This window comes from Salvelinus alpinus, chromosome 7 (assembly GCF_045679555.1).
Source record: "Salvelinus alpinus chromosome 7, SLU_Salpinus.1, whole genome shotgun sequence".
NCBI classification, from domain to species: domain Eukaryota; kingdom Metazoa; phylum Chordata; class Actinopteri; order Salmoniformes; family Salmonidae; genus Salvelinus; species Salvelinus alpinus.
In genome coordinates this window covers 23,100,390-23,119,872 of record NC_092092.1, presented here as the reverse complement: position 1 = coordinate 23,119,872, position 19,483 = coordinate 23,100,390, and the positions used below count along the sequence as shown (strand labels likewise).

General features: G+C 42.5%; 1 protein-coding gene across 5 annotated transcripts in view; it reads left to right on the top strand.

Annotated features, from left to right (window-relative positions):
* galnt2 (UDP-N-acetyl-alpha-D-galactosamine:polypeptide N-acetylgalactosaminyltransferase 2) overlaps nt 1-19,483 on the top strand; it is a 107,586-nt gene that overhangs the window by 76,894 nt on the left and 11,209 nt on the right. For all 5 annotated transcript variants that reach the window (XM_071409470.1, XM_071409468.1, XM_071409473.1 and 2 more), the window contains exons 3-5: nt 6,022-6,175; nt 18,829-18,927; nt 19,003-19,070. In XM_071409470.1, the coding sequence (XP_071265571.1) occupies nt 6,022-6,175; nt 18,829-18,927; nt 19,003-19,070 (321 nt within the window). The remainder of the gene's footprint in view (nt 1-6,021; nt 6,176-18,828; nt 18,928-19,002; nt 19,071-19,483) is intronic.

Genomic DNA, 19,483 nt, shown 5'->3' with positions numbered 1-19,483 from the left:
CGGACTTGAACCCGATCGACCATCTCTGGAGAGACCTGAAAATAGCTGTGCAGCGACGCTCCCCATCCAACCCGACAAAGCTCATACCCAAGAAGACTCGAGGCTGTAATCGCTGCCAAAGGTGCTTCAACAAAGTACTGAGTGAAGGGTCTGAATACTTACGTAAATGTCATATCCTTTTTAATAAATTTGCTAACATTTCTAAACACATTTTTGCTTCGTCATTATGGGGTATTGTATGTAGATTGATGAGGGGGAAAACTGTTTATTCAATTTTAGAATAATCCTCTGACTTAATCCACATTTTGTTGTGTTGCAGCCTGAAAATGTATTACATTTAAAAAAATATATCACCCATCCACACACAATACCCAATTTTGAAATGTTTGCAAATTTATCGAAAATGAAACAAAGAAATATGTAATTTGACATCGCATTCACACCCTTGAGTTAATACATGTTAGAATCACCTCTTGCAGTGATTTACATCTGTGAGTCTTTCTGGGTAATTCTCGAAGCGCTTTGCACACCTGGATTGTACAATATTTACGCACTTATTCTTTTAAAAATTCTTCAAGCTCTGTCAAGTTAGTTGTTGATCATTGCTAGGCAGCCATTTTCAAGTCTTGCCATAGAGTTAAGCCTATTTAAGTCAAAACATGGAATGTTGTCTTGGTAAGCAACTCCAGTGTATATTCGGCCTTGTGTTTTAGGTTAGTGTCCTGCTGAAAAGTGAATATGTCTTATGTTTTATTTTATTTTTATTTAACCTTTATTTAACTAGGAACGTCAGTTAAATTCTTATTTACAATGACGGCCTACCAAAAGGCAAAAGGCCTCCTGCGAGGACGGGGGCCTGGGATAAAAAAAAAATATATATATATATATAGGACAAAACTGACATCACAACAAGAGAGACACAACACTACATAAAGAGAGACCTAAGGCAACAACATAAGGCAGCAGAACATGACAACACAGCAATGGTAACTACACAACATAACAACATGGTAGCAACACAACATGGTAGCAGCACAAAAACATGGTACCAACATTATTGGGCAAAATCAACAGCACAAAGGTCAAGAAGGTAGAGACCACACTACATCATACAAAGCAGCCACAACTGTCAGTAAGAGTGTCCATGAATGAGTCTTTGAATGAAGAGCTTGAGATGTTGGAATGCAGGGGCCTCCCGGGTGGCGCAGTGGTCTAGCTGCGCCACCAGAGTCTCTGGGTTCGCGCCCAGGCTCTGTCGCAGCCGGCCGCGACCGGGAGGTCCGTGGAGCGACGCACAATTGGGCTAGCGTCGTCCGGGTTAGGGAGGGTTTGGCCGGTAGGGATATCCTTGTCTCATCGCGCTCCAGCGACTCCTGTGGCGGGCCGGGCGCAGTGCGCGCTAACCAAGGGGGCCAGGTGCACAGTGTTTCCTCCGACACATTGGTGCGGCTGGCTTCCGGGTTGGAGGCGCGCTGTGTTAAGAAGCAGTGCGGCTTGGTTGGGTTGTGCTTCGGAGGACGCATGGCTTTCGACCTTCGTCTCTCCCGAGCCCGTACGGGAGTTGTAGCGATGAGACAAGATAGTAATTACTAGCGATTGGATACCACGAAAATTGGGGAGAAAAGGGGATAAAAAAAAAAAAAAAAAAAAAGATGTTGGAATGCCGACTGAACACCAAGTTTTCCTGTAGGATTTTGCCTGTGCTTAGCTCTATTCCATTTATATTAATAGAAAAGAAAAACTCCCTTGCCGATAACAAGCATACCCATAACATGCTACAAACGTAACTTTTTGCATTCAGGACTGTCACGCCCTGACCATAGAGAGCCCTTGGTTCTCTATGGTGTGTAGGTCAGAGCGTGACTAGGGGGGTGTTCTAGTCATTTATTTTCTATGTGGCTGGTTTGTATGGTTCCCAATTAGAGGCAGCTGGTAATCGTTGCCTCTAATTGGGGATCATATTTAGGTAGCCATTTTGCCCACCTGTGTTTGTGGGATATTATTTGTGTTTGTGCTTGTAGCACCACTGAGGTTATGTTTCGTTGCTTGTTTATAGTTCTTTTGAGAAGTTTCACTGCAAATATAGATGTGGAACTCAACACACGCTGAACCTTGGTCCCGTCCTTTTTAAGAACGTGACAGAATATCCCACCAACGCAGGACCAAGCAGCGTGTAAATGAGGTAAAGGAGTTTTGGACATGGGAGGAAATCATGGGAGGATGTGAGACCCTTCCTTGGAAGGTGGAAGGACAGTGACGATGCCGGGGACCGCGGCCACGGAAACCCCAATATTTTTTTGGGGGGGGGCACGAGGGGTGGTCGGCGGGGCAGCGGAGAGTGCACGAGCCCGAATGGCAAACTCTGGAGGAGTTCAACGAGGGATACCGGAGAGAGGTTTTGGCGAGGAGTATGCTGCAGCGCAGGCGCGCTGAAGAGCGCCTTCTCAGCCCGGTACCGGCTGTGCCGGCTCCACACACCAGGCCTTCAGTGCGCCTCCCCAGTCCGGTACGTCCTGTGCCAGCTCCCCGCACTCTTCCAGAAGTGCGTGTCACCAGTCCGGTGCCACCTGTGCTGGCTACACGCATCAGGCCTCCAGTGCGCGCCTCCCCAGTCCCGCTCCAAGGCTGGAGCCTTCCTCTGCGCCGGTGCCCAGTCCAGGCACGGTGTCCAGTCCCGCTCGTAGGCCGGAGCCTTCCTCTGCGCCGGTGCCCAGTCCAGGCACGGCGTCCAACCCAGCTCCATGGCCGGAGCCTTCCTCGGCGCCGGTGTCCAACCCAGCTCCATGGCCGGATCCGTGGGCACCCTCCCCATTTGGTTTCAGGATTTGCGGCCGGAGTCCGCACATTTCGGGGGCGGGGGGGGTACCGTCACGCCCTGGCCATAGAGAGCCCTCGGTTCTCTATGGTGTTTAGGTCAGAGCGTGACTAGGGGTGTTCTAGTCAATGGTTTTCTATGTGGCTGGGTTGTATGGTTCCCAATTAGAGGCAGCTGGTAATCGTTGCCTCTAATTGGGGATCATATTTAGGAAGCCCTTTCTCCCACCTGCTTTGTGGGATATTGTTTTGTGTATGTGCATGTGGCACCACTACTTTCACGTTTCGTTGTTGATATATTGTTTTTTGTAGTTTCACGTTGGATTAAAAATATGTGGAACTCAAATTACGCTGCGCTTTGGTCCGTCTTTCCACACGTCCGTGACAAGGACATAAAGTTAATTTCTTTGCCACATTTTTTGCAGTTTTACTTTAGTGCCTTATTGCAAACAGGATTCATGTTTTAGAACAGTTTTATTCTGTACAGGCTTCCATCTTTTCACTCCCATTTAGGTTAGTATTATGGAGTAACTACAATGTTGATCCATCCTCAGTTTTTGCCCATTACATCCATTAAACTCTGCAACTGTTTAAAAGCCACCTCCTCATGGTAAAATTCCTGAGCAGTTTCCTTCCTATCCGGCAACTGAGTTAGGAAGCGCTCCTGTATCTTGTAGTGACTGGGTGTATTGATACACCATCCAAAGTGTTATTAATAACTTTTCCATGCTTAAAGGGATATTCAGTGTCTATTTATTTTTTTACGCATCTACCAATAGGTGCCCTTCTTTGCGAGGCATTGGAAAACCACCCTGGTCTTTGTAGTTGAATCTGTGTTTCAAAGCTCTGCTGAGGGGTACAGAGATGTGTGGGGTACGGAGATGAGGTAGTCATAAAAACACTTATTGCGCACAGTCCATGCAACTTATTATATGACTTGTTAAGCAACATTTTTAGGCTTCCCATAACAAAGGGGTTGAATATTTATTGACTCAAGACATTTCAGCTTTTAATTTCTAAAAATATAATTCCACTTTTACTTTATGTGGTATTGTGGTGTAGGCCAGTTACCAGTAGACATGACTCTGAGATCCTGTTCAGATTGCTATTATATATGAATAGATTCCTATTACCCAAGAGCAACTTTTTAAACATCTTTCAACCTTAGTGACATGTTTAAAAGCTTTTTGTCAAGTAAACACAGCCAAAGGAGGAATGTTGCAGCCGAGGAGAGATGGATGGATGAACTGTTGAACTTTCACATCAAAGGAAATGCAATAAAGGAGAGACAACCTGTTCTTAACTGGTATCTGAGGGCAGGATCACAGATCTGGACAGGAACCAGTTCCTAGGTCTGATAAGGTAAAGATACTTTATAAGGGATTGTTATATACCTTATGTTTTGGAATATACTGCAGCCTATAATGGGTCTTCAGGAATGGCAGTGGGCGTGGAGGATTTGATTTCCTCTTTACAAGTCTAGTACATTATTACCACCAGACCATACAGACTTAACTGCTGTTATTAGCAAAATTAACATATGCCCTAATAACGTAATGAGGGTTATGTACGTGAAGATATTTGATGTCAAAAAAACTGATGACAAAAGAGATTCTCGTTCTACTGCCCATCTATTTAGATCAAGCTCCAGAACATGATGACCTGAGACTGAACCATTTAATAGATTGCAACATTAATTTCATAAATAGTCATCTGTTGCTCATGTTAATCATGGAAATGACAAGGTCATCTGCTTTCCCTTTTTAAGCTTAGCTAGTTATAATGCCCCCGGCATGCAATTCACCATTACATTTCTGTGAAACAATTAGCATCAGTGACAGATTATTCTCATACCCTCCTAATTATCATGCGGAAACAGGCTGCCAGAGCTCCATGAGATGAATTGCTCATGGTCTTTTTTGTCTCCGTGCCCCCACCCTGTCTGAGAGACAATGTAATCAAATGCTCACATGTTTTAGAGGCTTCATTCATTGGGCTCCCGAGTGGCGCAACGGTCTAAGGCACTGCATCTCAGTGCTAGAGGCATCACTACAGACCCTGGTTCGATTCCAGGCTGTATCACAACCGGCCGGGATTGTAAGTGCCATAGGGTGGCGCACAATTGGCCCAGCGTTGTTAGGGTTTAGCCGGGGTGGGCCATCATTTTGAATAAGAATTTGTGCTTAACCGACTTGCCTAGTTAGATAAAGGTTAAATAAAAAAAATCACATAACAGCTGCATTAGTATTTAGCCGCATTGATATCCAGTGTGTATGTGGGGACATTTTGTTTTCATACGTTGTTGTGACAAGCATTACAATTAAATATGGATGTTTTAAAATGTATATATTTTTTTATGTGTAATAATCTGACTAGGCTTGTGTGAGTGTGCGCTCCTGCAAGAGGGAGAGAAAGAGACACGGAGTTTGTAATGCAGGCTCTTATTACAGTTTGGTAATGGCTCTCAAATCATCTTTAAGCTCTGGAATGTGAAAACTAAACACGATGGTCACTTGATGAAGTGCTAGCAGCTGTTTTTTGCCCAGTAAGGGGGAAAGAGGTTAGAATATCTTAATTTACTGTGCTGTTGTCCACTGTACCAGTGTTTCCCCTATGAGTTTTTTCAGCAGGGGTGGCAAAGGTAGCGGGAGATTGTAATTTTCTTTGTAAAATTATTTCTGGTGTCTTTTTATAAAGAGTATCCAAAATGCAAAAATTGAATTATGTTGACACCATCTGAAATATAACTGATGAGCGCCACTGCACTGTAGGGAGATGATGAGCAAGCGGTGGCTGTGCGCTCGTGGCTTTCATTCGGGCCACTGCTCACTCTGTTTGCTACAAATATAAGTTGTAACTTGTCTCACTGATCTTAAAGGGATAGTGTGAGATTTTGGCAATTGAGCTCTTTTTCAATTTACTCAGATGAACTCATGGATACCATTTTTATGTCTCTGTCTGCAGTTTGAATGAAGTTTTAAGGTAGTTTCGCAAGCCATTGCTAACTAGCGTTGGCATATCGACTGTAAATGGATCATCTGATTATTGGTAACTAGAAAAAGTGCTTAATTGCCAAAATTGCACTATCCATTTAAAAGCAAAATTACATATTTTTTGGTGGTGGCAACTGCTGCTAAATGAATATAGGGAAAACACTGCTGTACTGTATATTTATTTAATCTCCTGTGTCTCTACTCTGGTTTGCAGGCAAGGTGAGGTGGCAAGACTTTGACCAGGACCTATATGTCGGTGCTACGGTGGTGCGGCCGGGGCAGGATCCCTACGCTCGCAACAAGTTCAATCAGGTGGAGAGTGACAAGCTCAGGATGGACCGTGGAGTCCCTGACACCAGACACGACCAGTAAGTCTCTATTCAACCTCTGTCATGGGTGGAATTAAGTAAGGAAGAAATGGGAACAGAATTAAATAATTTTCGCAAATTCATGGCGTTTTTACTGCAGTGAGTTGTAAAGTGATTAATCAGTGAACTTCCCCATTAGTAATGTCCTATGGAGGAAAAACTGGGAACTCCTGCTGTCATCTGATTATCAGGAGGGCAAAATTAATCAAAGACAGAAGTATATAGTGTACATCTTTCTTGTTCATCCCCCTTAACACTTAACAGGGTTTCTTCTGCTGGTGCCTCAATATAACCTAACTAAGCCTCACAAGAACACTGGACAGTCTAGCAGAGACCTTTTGGTGCAAGCATCTGAAGCTCCCAATTGGCTCGCTCACTCATCTTCTTTTCGAAGACAAACTGCTCAAAGATCAAAGTAAGTGCAGGTCCTCTGGGGGAAAATACAGGCGTATAGATGGCTTATTGTGGGGGGTCCTGATGGTAGATTGATAGCGAGTTACACTTCCATTTTCTTCCTAGTTGGAGCAGTTGATGATGAATCGATGGTGCCTGTAGTTCTTTATACAACAGGGGGGTCTAATCCTGGATGCTGATTGGTTAAAACTGCATTCCAGCCGGTGTCTATTCCACAAGTTACTCAAGTCGTACAGATACGGAACTTGGGAGTCCTTCCAAATGTCCACCTGCTAAAGCTATACCCGTTGAAATGCCTATTTACTCTGTTCCGTCTCACTGCATAATCCAAAGTCTCAACAGCCCAGCCAGGCAATTTATAAACTTGAAAATAGCAATAGAAAACAGTTAAAATGAAACGATGTGCTGCTAGTTTGCCTTCTTTCCAGTTTCAGTTTGAAGTGATTGTGTAAGGTTTGTTGTTGGCTAGCTCCTCTGAACAACAGTGTCCTGACGAGAGAGCACATTTTCTATGCCAGGCGAAATCGTGCATCATTAGCTTATTGTAATGGATGTATCCAAATAAATGTCACTAGACAACAGCATAAACTAACGCAAATAACAGAATAACAGCTACTTTGCTCTTATTCTGGCTGCACTGTTTGACATGACTGTAAGTAGCTAGCAAGCAAGGAATAAGAACATTTACAGCCAGTATGGCAACGGAACATTTAGAACAAACGGCTGGGTCGCGTCTCTGGCAACCGGACCGATAGAATGGACGAGCAGCTGGCTTAGGTAGCAACCCTAGATTTGTGTCGGGACTATATCTTGTGGAAGGATGAAATAGTATGAATAAATTCATCAAAATAATATTTTTTTATGACAATATGTCAATCATTATTTTAATATGTTGGTAACCTGTTGTATAAAAGTGATAATTCCCTCAAAGCCGGTGTTTGGAGGATATATTTGCATGGTTTGCCGGCCCTCGATTTTGTCTTGGGCCTAACAACACCCGTGGCAATATATCTTCCAAACACCAGCTTCGAGGGCATTATCACTTAATTGTGGTCCAACGATGTCAATGTCCTGCTTGATTTGTGTCTCTGGGTGGGCCAGGTCAATAGCTTAGATAGATACTCCAGAGAGAACCTTCAGATAACAGGAATCCTACTCTGGAAGAGCTTCATCCATTATCCCTGTCAGTTTAACATATTCATCTCACTCTCGTCATCCATTTAGAGAATCACTGCTTTTTTATTTGCCCCGGGAAACCTCTGTGGCCTCTCTCTTATACCCTCGGATTTCCATAACGTTTGAATTCCGGACTTTGCAAAGCGAATTAGCATGAGATTTGTCTTCATGTGTGCAATGGATTCTTTATTTCTTTGGGAGGGTGTACATGGCCAAGTGGGTTGTTTTTTGAGTAAAATGGCTGTGACTAAGGCAGGTGCCCAGGGACTTCCCCAATAATGCAATATCATATTGAACTGGAAGCGCTCCTTACCTTTTTATCTCTGATGCCCAGTCATCTGCCACTGCTTTGGGTATTCTGATGTCGAGGCCTTTTGGCCCCGTGGGACACAGTGTGTTACAAGAGAAACTATCGAAGAGAGTGAAGGGGTGGCAAGGGGCAGGATGATCCATCAAAGTGGATACAATTTGACAAAGGACGGGTGGCAGAGCATAGAAGCCAATGTGTTGGAATGCTAATGAGAGGGAGCGGTCGGTGGCTGTAACAAAGTGTCTTTCCCTCTCTGGCATTCTCTCTGGCATTTTGATCAATGTTTTCTGGAGGCCCAGGAGTTGCCCCTGCTCCACATTGGTGCCCTCATGTCAGCCCAAGGAGTGGTGCTCAAAGGTACAATTGATTATCCTGTGGCCTTCCCCCCTGTGCTCCCTGGGACCTAGAGCACTATCCCTGCCCAGATATCAGGACAGGGGGGCCAAATCCTTATGTCATGAGTAAGTCGAAGAGTTGTTGTTTTGGGCTTCAGCGGTGGATTGAAATGTCTGCTACTCCTTGTAAATGGAAACATGGTGTCTGATATAGGACTTGTGTATGTTGACTCATAAGATTACACAGATTGATTCCTGGCAGGTTTTCGTGCTATTTTTCTGATACTTTACATAGCATGGACCAAATATGACATTGGCCAGATGTAGCAGGCATTGAAGCAATGTTTATTTAGCTACAACATTTTGATTTAGCTAAAATATAACATAACATCTGATAAATATTCTCCACCGTCGATGCTCGTGGGTCATGTTGACAGCAGTGTTCTTCAGTGGCCACAAATTAATATATTGAGGTAAGCATTTCTGCCACTCTGTGAAAACATTTTCTCCCTCTGTCCCATCTGGCTGATGCAAATATAATAGTGGGTGGGCACTGGGCGGTAAACAAAACAAAAATCTCTGGAAGTCGATACATATTTATAAGTCATTGCCGTCTGCAATTAGAGCCTGATTATTCAAAAATATGATTATGGGTGTGAGTAAAATATGTATTTGTGTGTCACTCAAAGCAGTTGCCTCTAGAATCTAGACAACTGCTCATACTGTACCTGCATATGTAATTGGAATTTTGGGCAATCGTTCAGACAGTAACAAATGTAAAATGGCCATTTTTAACCATCCACAGGTTTAATCATAATTTTCTCTGCATAATGAATTATTTTCCTGCTAATTTCTCATGACATTTTTGCTGGACTTGGACAAACATTCTTGTCCCCGCATGTTCTAGATTAATCAGTAGCTTGATTATGGTTGTTCCTGGAGCTGCAGGACAAATACATTCCAGTCCAAAAAATAAGTAAATTGTGCTTCTTACATTAGATTAATGTAAAATATCCAATTTATATACAGATTTTGGAATCACTAGACTTAAGTCACCAGTAAGTAACGGTTTGGGGAGGCCTGTGGTGTTCTTAGCTAACACAGAGTTCACCATCTCTCGTTATCGTCTGTGAGTCCCACGAGCTAAAGAGCTGGAAGTTACTCAACTCTGTCTTTGCAAAGACCTTAAAGACCCCTTAAAGTACCTAAAATATGCTCTCGAAGTTGTAGGATGTGACTATCTCATTCATGTGTAATACACTAAGCATTTAGCCACTCCACCATACTGTACATAGGTCTGTGGTTTATGACTGGGGCAGGTATGCAGGAAGTCTTGTCAGGGATGTCTGTGTCCCAGCACAGGCTTCCTATTGATCCTTCTGACAAGTCTGCCCATACTTTGTCAGGAGTTGCAGTTCAGGAACTGACGCCTGCTTCTGGCTGTGGTCAGTGCGTCTGCAGGAAAGTTCTCCAAATGGAATGCAGGGTCACTTCTACTGGCAATATTGCAGTCATCGGGAACCAGACTGAATATTACAGTCATCAGAAACCAGACTGAAATATTACAGTCATCAGGAACAAGACTGAAATATTACAGTCATCAGGAACAAGACTGAAATATTACAGTCATCAGGAACAAGACTGAAATATTACAGTCATCAGGAACAAGACTGAAATATTACAGTCATCAGGAACAAGACTGAAATATTACAGTCATCAGGAACAAGACTGAAATATTACAGTCATCAGGAACCAGACTGAAATATTACAGTCATCAGGAACCAGACTGAAATATTACAGTCATCAGGAACCAGACTGAAATATTACAGTCATCAGGAACCAGACTGAAATATTAGTCATCAGGAACCAGACTGAAATATTACAGTCATCAGGAACCAGACTGAATGTGAACATCGATATTTCAACATTTTGTCTTCTCTCCTCTGTTGTTATGTGGATGAGTATTACAATGAGTGCTACAACGGCACACTCCTCTTTGCTTTCACCCAAATGCCCTCGTTCAGCTTTCACCCTGGCCTGTTAGTCTTAAAACGGAAATGGGGAAGAATTCACAGTGATTGATTTGTTTATTCCAGAGGTACCGCATGCTGATTTAATTTCCCATGTGTCTGTAGAGAGCTGTAACTTCTAGGAGGGGATTGAATTGTATCTCTCACCTGTCAATGTGCCAGGTTCACAGTATGTGCTCCAGTGAAAATTATTTAATGCTGAGGTCTCTGTATACATAGTTGCTGGATATCAGTGCCAGGGGGTGGCACATTGATTTGTTTGCTTCACCAGATTGGATCCTCTCACTGTGTGTGGGTTGAAGTATGTGGGGGTTAAATCTACGCCGGTTCACCATATATGGCTGTAGTTGTCAGTGTATTTGAATCAGGGTTTCCTCTGTAATTGACATTAAACCTGATGAGGACAGGGGGTGCTGTTTTCACTTTGGGGGAAAATCGTTCCCAATTTAAACGGCCTCGTACTCAATTCTTGCTCGTACAATATGCATATTATTATTACTATTGGATAGAAAACACTCTCTAGTTTCTAAAACCGTTTGAATTTTGTCTGTGGGTAAAACAGAACTAATTTGGCAGCACACTTTGTGACCAGGAAGTGGAAAGTCTGAAATCTATGTTCTGTTCAAGGACCTGCCTATAAATGGGCATGATACGTATGACTATACGTGCACGTCATACACCTTCCCCTAGATGTCAAGAGGAAGTGAGAGGAGAAAGGAGTTGATTATCTTGTTCTGAGGTGGAATACATCCTCTTGGAACAACGTGTCCCCCATTTTCTGTTTTCTGCAAGGCGCGTGCAGGGACCTGTTATTGCCTTCTGAAAAGCTGTCGTTATGGGCGAATACTATCTCCTGCGTTGATTTTATTTGATACATGTCACAATATCATCGTAAAGTATGTTTTTTCAATATAGTTTTATTAGATATTTGAATTTTTTTCGGGACGTTAGGCGTGTTGCTTTGTCTGCATATGTTCAGGAAGGATAGCTTCGCGCCACTTGGCCAGTGTGCTTGCTAATTCAAGAGGGAAAAACTAAGTTCTGATACCAAACAAAGACGGTTCTGGACAAAGGACCCCTTGTACAACATTCTGATGGAAAATCACCAAAGGTAGAACCCATTTTGGGATGCAATTTCATATATCTGTCGAACTGTGTACTATTATTTTTGCGTTCAGGTTTTGGGCTTTCACTTACCATAACTAAGCCTTATGTCGTAATGAAGATATTTTTAGAATTCTAACACTGCGATTGCATTAAGAACTAATGAATCTATCGTTTCCTATACAACATGTATTTTTTTGTAATGTTTATGAATAGCTATTTGGTCAGAATAGGTGAGAGTCTAATAGAAATATCTGCACATTCTGGGAAAAAGATGCTACGTTAGCACATTGTATAACCACGGATTTCAGCTCTAAATATGCACATTTTCGAACAAAACATAAGTGTATGTATAACCTGATGTTATAGGACTGTCATCTGAGGAAGGTTTATGAAGGTTAGTGAAATTGAATATCTTTTGCTGGTTTATTCGCTAACGTGCCTATTGCTATCGCTAACGTGCCTTGATGAATGAATGCGGTAGTGTGGTAGGCTATTGTAGTAAGCTAATATAATGCTATATTGTGTTTTCGCTGTAAAACACTTAAAAAATCGGAAATATTGGCTGGATTCACAAGATGTTTGTCTTTAATTTGCTGTACACCATTGATTTTTCAGAAATGTTTTATGATGAGTATATAGCTATTTCACGTTGGTCTCTATAATTACTCTGGCTGCTTCGGTGCTATTTTTGACGGTAGCTGTGATGTTAGCTGCATTGTAAAACTGATTTATACCTCAAATATGCACATTTTTCGAACAAAACATAGATTTATTGTGTAACATGTTATAGGACTGTCATCTGATGAAGTTGTTTCTTGGTTAGTTTGGTTGGTTCTAGGTTAGTTAGGTTGGCTTTGTGCATGCTACCTGTGCTGTGAAAAATGTCTGTCCTTTTTTGTATTTGGTGGTGAGCTAACATAAATATACGTGGTGTTTTCACTGTAAAACATTTAAAAAATCGGACATGTTGGCTGGATTCACAAGATGTGTATCTTTCATTTGCTGTATTGGACTTGTTAATGTGTGAAAGTTAAATATTTCAAAAAAATATTTTTGGAATTTCGCGCTCTGGCTTTTCAGTGGAATGTGGGAGGAGTTCCGCTAGCGGAACGCTGGGGCTAGAAAGGTTAAAGTAGTTTATCAATTGATATGATTCAGTGAAAACGATCTTTATTGTGCATATTGGTTTCCATGACACTACAGGATTAGGCCAGTGTCTTTGAAAGTTTCATGTCTTCTTCACTGAGAATTGAGTTGCGCTCTCCCAGTGTCTGGCTGAAACTGTTGGCATGCGAGTGAAAGAGGACCATTTGGAGGACCATTTCTCAACAGAGTGCATCACGGGTACTTCCTGTTTGAGCTTCTAGTTATAGAGTCATGATCTGATTTTTCAGATGAGGGAGGACCTTGTATGGTTGCTTGTGGTCTAGGACTTTATCACCCCTAGTGGCGAAGGAGACATGTTGATGGAAGTCGGGCATTACGTGTCTTAATGACGTAGAATTAAAATCACAGACAAAAAGGAAAGCAGATGCATGGTTTCGTGCTTGTTTATAGCCTTGTATAGTTCGTCAAGTGCCAGCTTGTTGATTTTCTCGCCCTGGTATGTATGTATGTATGTATGTGTATATATATATATGTATACGTGTGTGTGTATATGTGTATGTATATATGTGTATGTATATATATATATATGTATATATATATATGTATATATGTACAGTGGGGAGAACAAGTATTTGATACACTGCCGATTTTGCAGGTTTTCCTACTTACAAAGCATGTAGAGGTCTGTAATTTTTATCATAGGTACACTTCAACTGTGAGAGACGGAATCCAGAAAATCCAGAAAATCACATTGTATGATTTTTAAGTAATTAATTTGCATTTTATTACATGACATAAGTATTTGATCACCTACCAACCAGTAAGAATTCCGGCTCTCACAGACCTGTTAGTTTTTCTTTAAGAAGCCCTCCTGTTCTCCACTCATTACCTGTATTAACTGCACCTGTTTGAACTCGTTACCTGTATAAAAGACACCTGTCCACACACTCAATCAAACAGACTCCAACCTCTCCACAATGGCCAAGACCAGAGAGCTGTGTAAGGACATCAGGGATAAAATTGTAGACCTGCACAAGGCTGGGATGGGCTACAGGACAATAGGCAAGCAGCTTGGTGAGAAGGCAACAACTGTTGGCGCAATTATTAGAAAATGGAAGAAGTTCAAGATGACGGTCAATCACCCTCGGTCTGGAGCTCCATGCAAGATCTCACCTCGTGGGGCATCAATGATCATGAGGAAGGTGAGGGATCAGCCCAGAACTACACAGCAGGACCTGGTCAATGACCTGAAGAGAGCTGGGACCACAGTCTCAAAGAAAACCATTAGTAACACACTACGCCATCATGGATTAAAATCCTGCAGCGCATGCAAGGTCCCCCTGCTCAAGCCAGCGCATGTCCAGGCCCGTCTGAAGTTTGCCAATGACCATCTGGATGATCCAGAGGAGGAATAGGAGAAGGTCGTGTGGTCTGATGAGACAAAAATAGAGCTTTTTGGTCTAAACTCCACTCGCCGTGTTTGGAGGAAGAAGGATGATGAGTACAACCCCAAGAACCCATCCCAACCGTGAAGCATGGAGGTGGAAACATCATTCTTTGGGGATGCTTTTCTGCAAAGGGGTCAGGACGAATGCACCGTATTGAGGGGAGGATGGATGGGGCCATGTATCGCAAGATCTTGGCCAACAACCTCCTTCCCTCAGTAAGAGCATTGAAGATGGGTCGTGGCTGGGTCTTCCAGCATGACAACGAAACGAAACACACAGCCAGGGCAACTAAGGAGTGGCTCCGTAAGAAGCATCTCAAGGTCCTGGAGTGGCCTAGCCAGTCTCCAGACCTGAACCCAATAGAAAATCTTTGGAGGGAGCCGAAAGTCCGTATTGCCCAGCGACAGCCCCGAAACCTGAAGGATCTGGAGAAGGTCTGTATGGAGGAGTGGGCCAAAATCCCTGCTGCAGTGTGTGCAAACATGGTCAAGAACTACAGGAAACGTATGAGCTCTGTAATTGCAAACAAAGGTTTCTGTACCAAATATTAAGTTCTGCTTTTCTGATGTATCAAATACTTATGTCATGCAATAAAATGCAAATTAATTATTTAAAAATCACACAATGTGATTTTCTGGATTTTTGTTTTAGATTCCGTCTCTCACAGTTGAAGTGTACCTATGATAAAAATTACAGACCTCTACATGCTTTGTAAGTAGGAAAACCTGCAAAATCGGCAGTGTATCAAATACTTGTTCTCCCCACTGTATATGTATATGTATATATATGTATATATGTATATGTGTGTGTGTGTGTATATATATATATATATATATATATATATATATATATATATATATATATATATATATATATATATATACACACACACACACGTATGTAAAAATGTATATGTGTGTGTGTGTATATAAACACAGTTGAAGTCGAAAGTTTACATACACCTTAGCCAAATACATTTAAACTCAGTTTTTTACAATTCCTGACATTTAATCCTAGTAGAAATTCCCTTTCTTAGGTCAGTTAGGATCACCACTTTATTTTAAGAATGTGAAATGTCAGAATAATAGTAGAGAGAATGATTTATTTCAGCTTTTATTTATTTCATCACATTCCCAGTGGGTCAGTAGTTTACATACACTCAATTAGTATTTGGTAGCATTGCCTTTACATTTTTTTTTAACCTGAGTCAAACGTTTCGGGTAGCCTTCCACAAGCTTCCCACAATAATTTGGGTGAATTTTGGCCCAGTTCTCCTGACAGAGCTGGTGTAACTGAGTCAGGTTTGTAGGCCTCCTTTTTCGCACACACCTTTTCAGTTCTGCCCACAAGTTTTCTATAGGATTGAGGTCAGGGATTTGTGATGGCCACTCCACTACCTTGACATTGTTGTCCTTAAGCCATTTTGCCACAACTTTGGAAGTATGCTTGGGGTCATTGTCCATTTGGAAGACCCATTTGTGACCAGGCTTTAACTTCCTGACTGATGTCTTGAGATGTTGCTTCAATATGTAGACATAATTTTAATTTCTCACAATGCCATCTATTTTGTGAAGTGCACCAGTCCCTCCTGCAGCAAATCACCCCCACAACATGATGCTGCCACCCCGTGCTTCATGATTGGGATGGTGTTCTTCGGTTTGCAAGCATCCCCCTTTTTCCTCCAAATTTGTTTCATCAGACCGGAGGACATTTCTCCAAAAAGTACGATCTTTGTCCCCATGTGCAGTTGGAAACGGTAGTCTGGCTTTTTTATGGCGGTTTTGGAGCAGTGGCTTCTTCCTTGCTGAGTGGCCATTCAGGTTATGTCGATATAGGACTCGTTTTACTGTGGATATAGATACTTTTGTACTGTTTCCTCCAGCATCTTCACAAGGTCCTTTGCTGTTGTTCTGGGATTGATTTGCACTTTTCGCATCAAAGTACTTTCATCTCTAGGAGACTGAACGTGTCTCTTTCCTGAGCGGTATGATGGCTGTGTGGTCCCATGGTGTTTATACTTGTGTACTATTGTTTGTACAGATGAACGTGGTACCTTATGGCATTTGGGAATTGCTCCTAAGGATGAACCAGACTTGTGGAGGTCTACAATTTTTTTTCTGAGGTCTTGGCTGATTTCTTTTGATTTTCCCATGATGTCAAGCAAAGAGGCACTAATTTTGAAGGTAGGCCTTGAAATACATCCACAGGTACACCTCCAATTGACTCAAATTATGTCAATTAGCCTATCAGAAGCATGACATAATTTTCTGGAATTTTCCAAGCTGTTTAACAAACTATAGTCTGAAGGTACAATCCATCCAGAAGTTTTTTTTCTCCATTTTTTTTCTCCAGCTCACCACTTATTACAATGGCTGTCAATGGGAATATAAAAGGAATACCTCCCAGATTGCAGTTCCTAGGGCTTCCACTAGATGGCAAGTCTTTCTAAAGCGTTTCAGGCTTGTTTTTTGAAAAATTTGCTAGAATTTGTAAGTGGCTCCCATTTTGGCTGTGGTGTTCGTAGCGTGTTCCGATGAGGGAGCGCACTTCGTTATTTATCTCCGGTAATGAACGTACTATTCTCCGTCTTAAATTTGATCATTTTTTTTATCATTTGATCATACACATACACACACAGTGTGTATATATATATATATATATATATATATATATATATATATATATATATATATATATATAGCAGTCACAATAACAAATGAAAACTTTCTGTGGAGGTAGACGGGGTGGCATTTGACCATCAGGTATTCCAAGACGGGTGAACAATGAGTCGAGACTTCCATTGCGCCAGAGTCGGCACACCATTTGCTGTAGATGAAGAGGCATACCACTCCCCCTCTCAATTTCCCTGAATCCGATGTCCTGTCCGCTCGGGGGAATGGAGAATCCATTGAGTTGGATAGCCTTCACCTTGCGAGGGCTCACCCTCTCTTGCCTCTCTTTCGCCGGCGTTTCCTCTTGGATAGCTTAAAAATTGAGTCGGTATTACACAAAGAGACCAGTGCAGAGGAGATACATGTTGTGCAAAAAAAGTAATGATAAACGCCAGAAGTATCACAAAATAGCAAAGTTGGGTCCGAGCTCGCAAGATGACAGCCATACAGTACGGCGCCATCTTTCCTGTCTCTGCACTGCCTGCGGCTGTCTGCCCAGCACCATCGAACACTTAAATGAGAGATTCCGCCTCCTCTGATTCTTGTCACAACAGATGCCTTTTATTTCGGTGTCCTTTTGTTGTTGTTGACCAGCTTAAATTGCTTGGCTTCTTGAATCTTCAGACAGACCATTAACTTGGATGGCAGGAGACATGCTGGAGGCCTGCTGGAGGCCGCAGGTCTTAATTGGAATGTTTTATGTATGGTCTGTTGTCGACCCAGCGTGGACTCGGTAACCGCTGTCTGCCGTTTTGGCCACTCTCTCCAATTCTAATGAAGCGTTCTCAGTGTACACTGACGGATACATATTTAATGAGGAAGGTGAGCCAGTTACATTATGAAGCGCTGAACGGTGTGCAAGTGAGGCCACCAAAGGACCAGGCAGTAGACTATACAAAGCAACTCATCAGCTGTGCTTGTTTTTCATTTGTGCTTGTCTTTTATATCCCCTCCCTACAGTATCTTGTTACTGACACCTCATTTTAATTACAGAGCTCAGAGGGAGCTACATTACATGCCATACATGAAGTATGAATCCTAATTGTTGTCTATGCAATGAAAAGGGAGTGCCACAGTTTTTTTTGATGGAACAGCAAGCTGGTGTCAAGGGCTTGGTTAAGCCTGGGATGGTTTACTAGACTGGTTTACATCCATTTGAAGAACAGAGAAGCAGCCTTCAGCATGGACTTTCATGCGAATGCAGTCCTAACAGTAATGTGGGTTAGGAATTTAAGTATTTATATTTGAAATACTTATTTTCTGTGTATTTTAGTATTTTCAAATGACGTGTCCAATTCACCTTCTATTTTCAAATAGCTTACTTTTTTCCAAATAAATGTCTAAGACCAACCAGACCTGGGTTCAAATGCTTGGGGTATTTTTAAATATTTTTATTTGAAAATACACTGAGTATTTTCAGTATTTGAGTATTTTTGTTGGCCCGGATGATACAGTACTTGCTGTGCTCTGTACAATGTGGACTACTCCCATAGTTGACCTCTGCTCTGGGAACTATGAGCAGCTATTTTTTGCCTGGAGTGATTCCTGCAAAGGGAGAGTCGTGTCTTGTCTTGTAACTCCTTTAGGAAGCATTGATTGACGTCAAAGCCTTACTCTTGTCCCTCCATTTCTCCATCTTCTCTCCTCTCTCCAAGGAGGCTCGTCATGGGCAGTCTCTGTGTCGATGGGTTTGACGTGGGGAACCTCTATGCTCTCACCCATACTCAAAGCCGAAGCTGCTGGTGACTGGGCTCTAGCGGATTAGCCCATCTCTGTCATATTGAAATCTTAAGGGGCTTGTCTGAGCCTCCATCGCTTAAGCAAGCAAGACTTGCTGTCGATCACATCTTCACCAAACCGTCACAAGAGTGTGTGCAAAATAGAGCCTATTTTTATATAGGATACAGATCGAATACATTCACCCAGCGTGTTGGAGCACACAACACCAGCTAATTTTTTAAATCTTGTTTAAAAGATAGATAATTGGTCCTTTTTGGCCATTGAGTGTGTTTTCAGTGCCCTAATGAATTTGCGTGTTTTCCTGTCTCCTTCAGCTGCCGGCATAAACAGTGGAAGACTGAGCTGCCTGCTTCTAGTGTGGTCATTACCTTCCACAATGAGGCCCGCTCAGCTCTGCTCCGCACCGTGATCAGGTGAGCACACACACACTAACAGGCTAGGCCTGGAGATACTAACCCATGTCTAACCCTCCCTCCCTCCCCCTCCAGTGTTCTTAAGAAGAGTCCCCCACACCTTGTCAAGGAGATTATCCTGGTGGACGATTACAGCGACAACCGTGAGTTTCTGTTTGATGAGTGGTCTTAACTCTCTCTTTTGCCCTGTGCCTCTGTCACTCTGGATCAGTACTGGCACTGGTTTAGAGGTTCCAGGCCCTTCTCTCCCCCACCACCCAGTCTGTAAACTAAAGCCCCTGTCCTGAACCATTGTCGAGCCTCCCTCCCTCTCAACTCTGGGTGACCCCCAATCCTAAGGGCACATGCCTCTTGCTTGGGCTTTGATGGCTGCGCACTCCAGACACTTTAACAGACATCACACCTATCATATGTTTTTTTTATTTCCCTCCATAGTTTTCATCAAGGTCTCATGTTGTACATTAAAGTGTTTTGAGATAGATTGAAGCTACTTTGATATTTGAGTCGTTCTAGAGTTGTCCGTCAGTGTCTGGGCCACTGCGTAAACCTTTGGTCC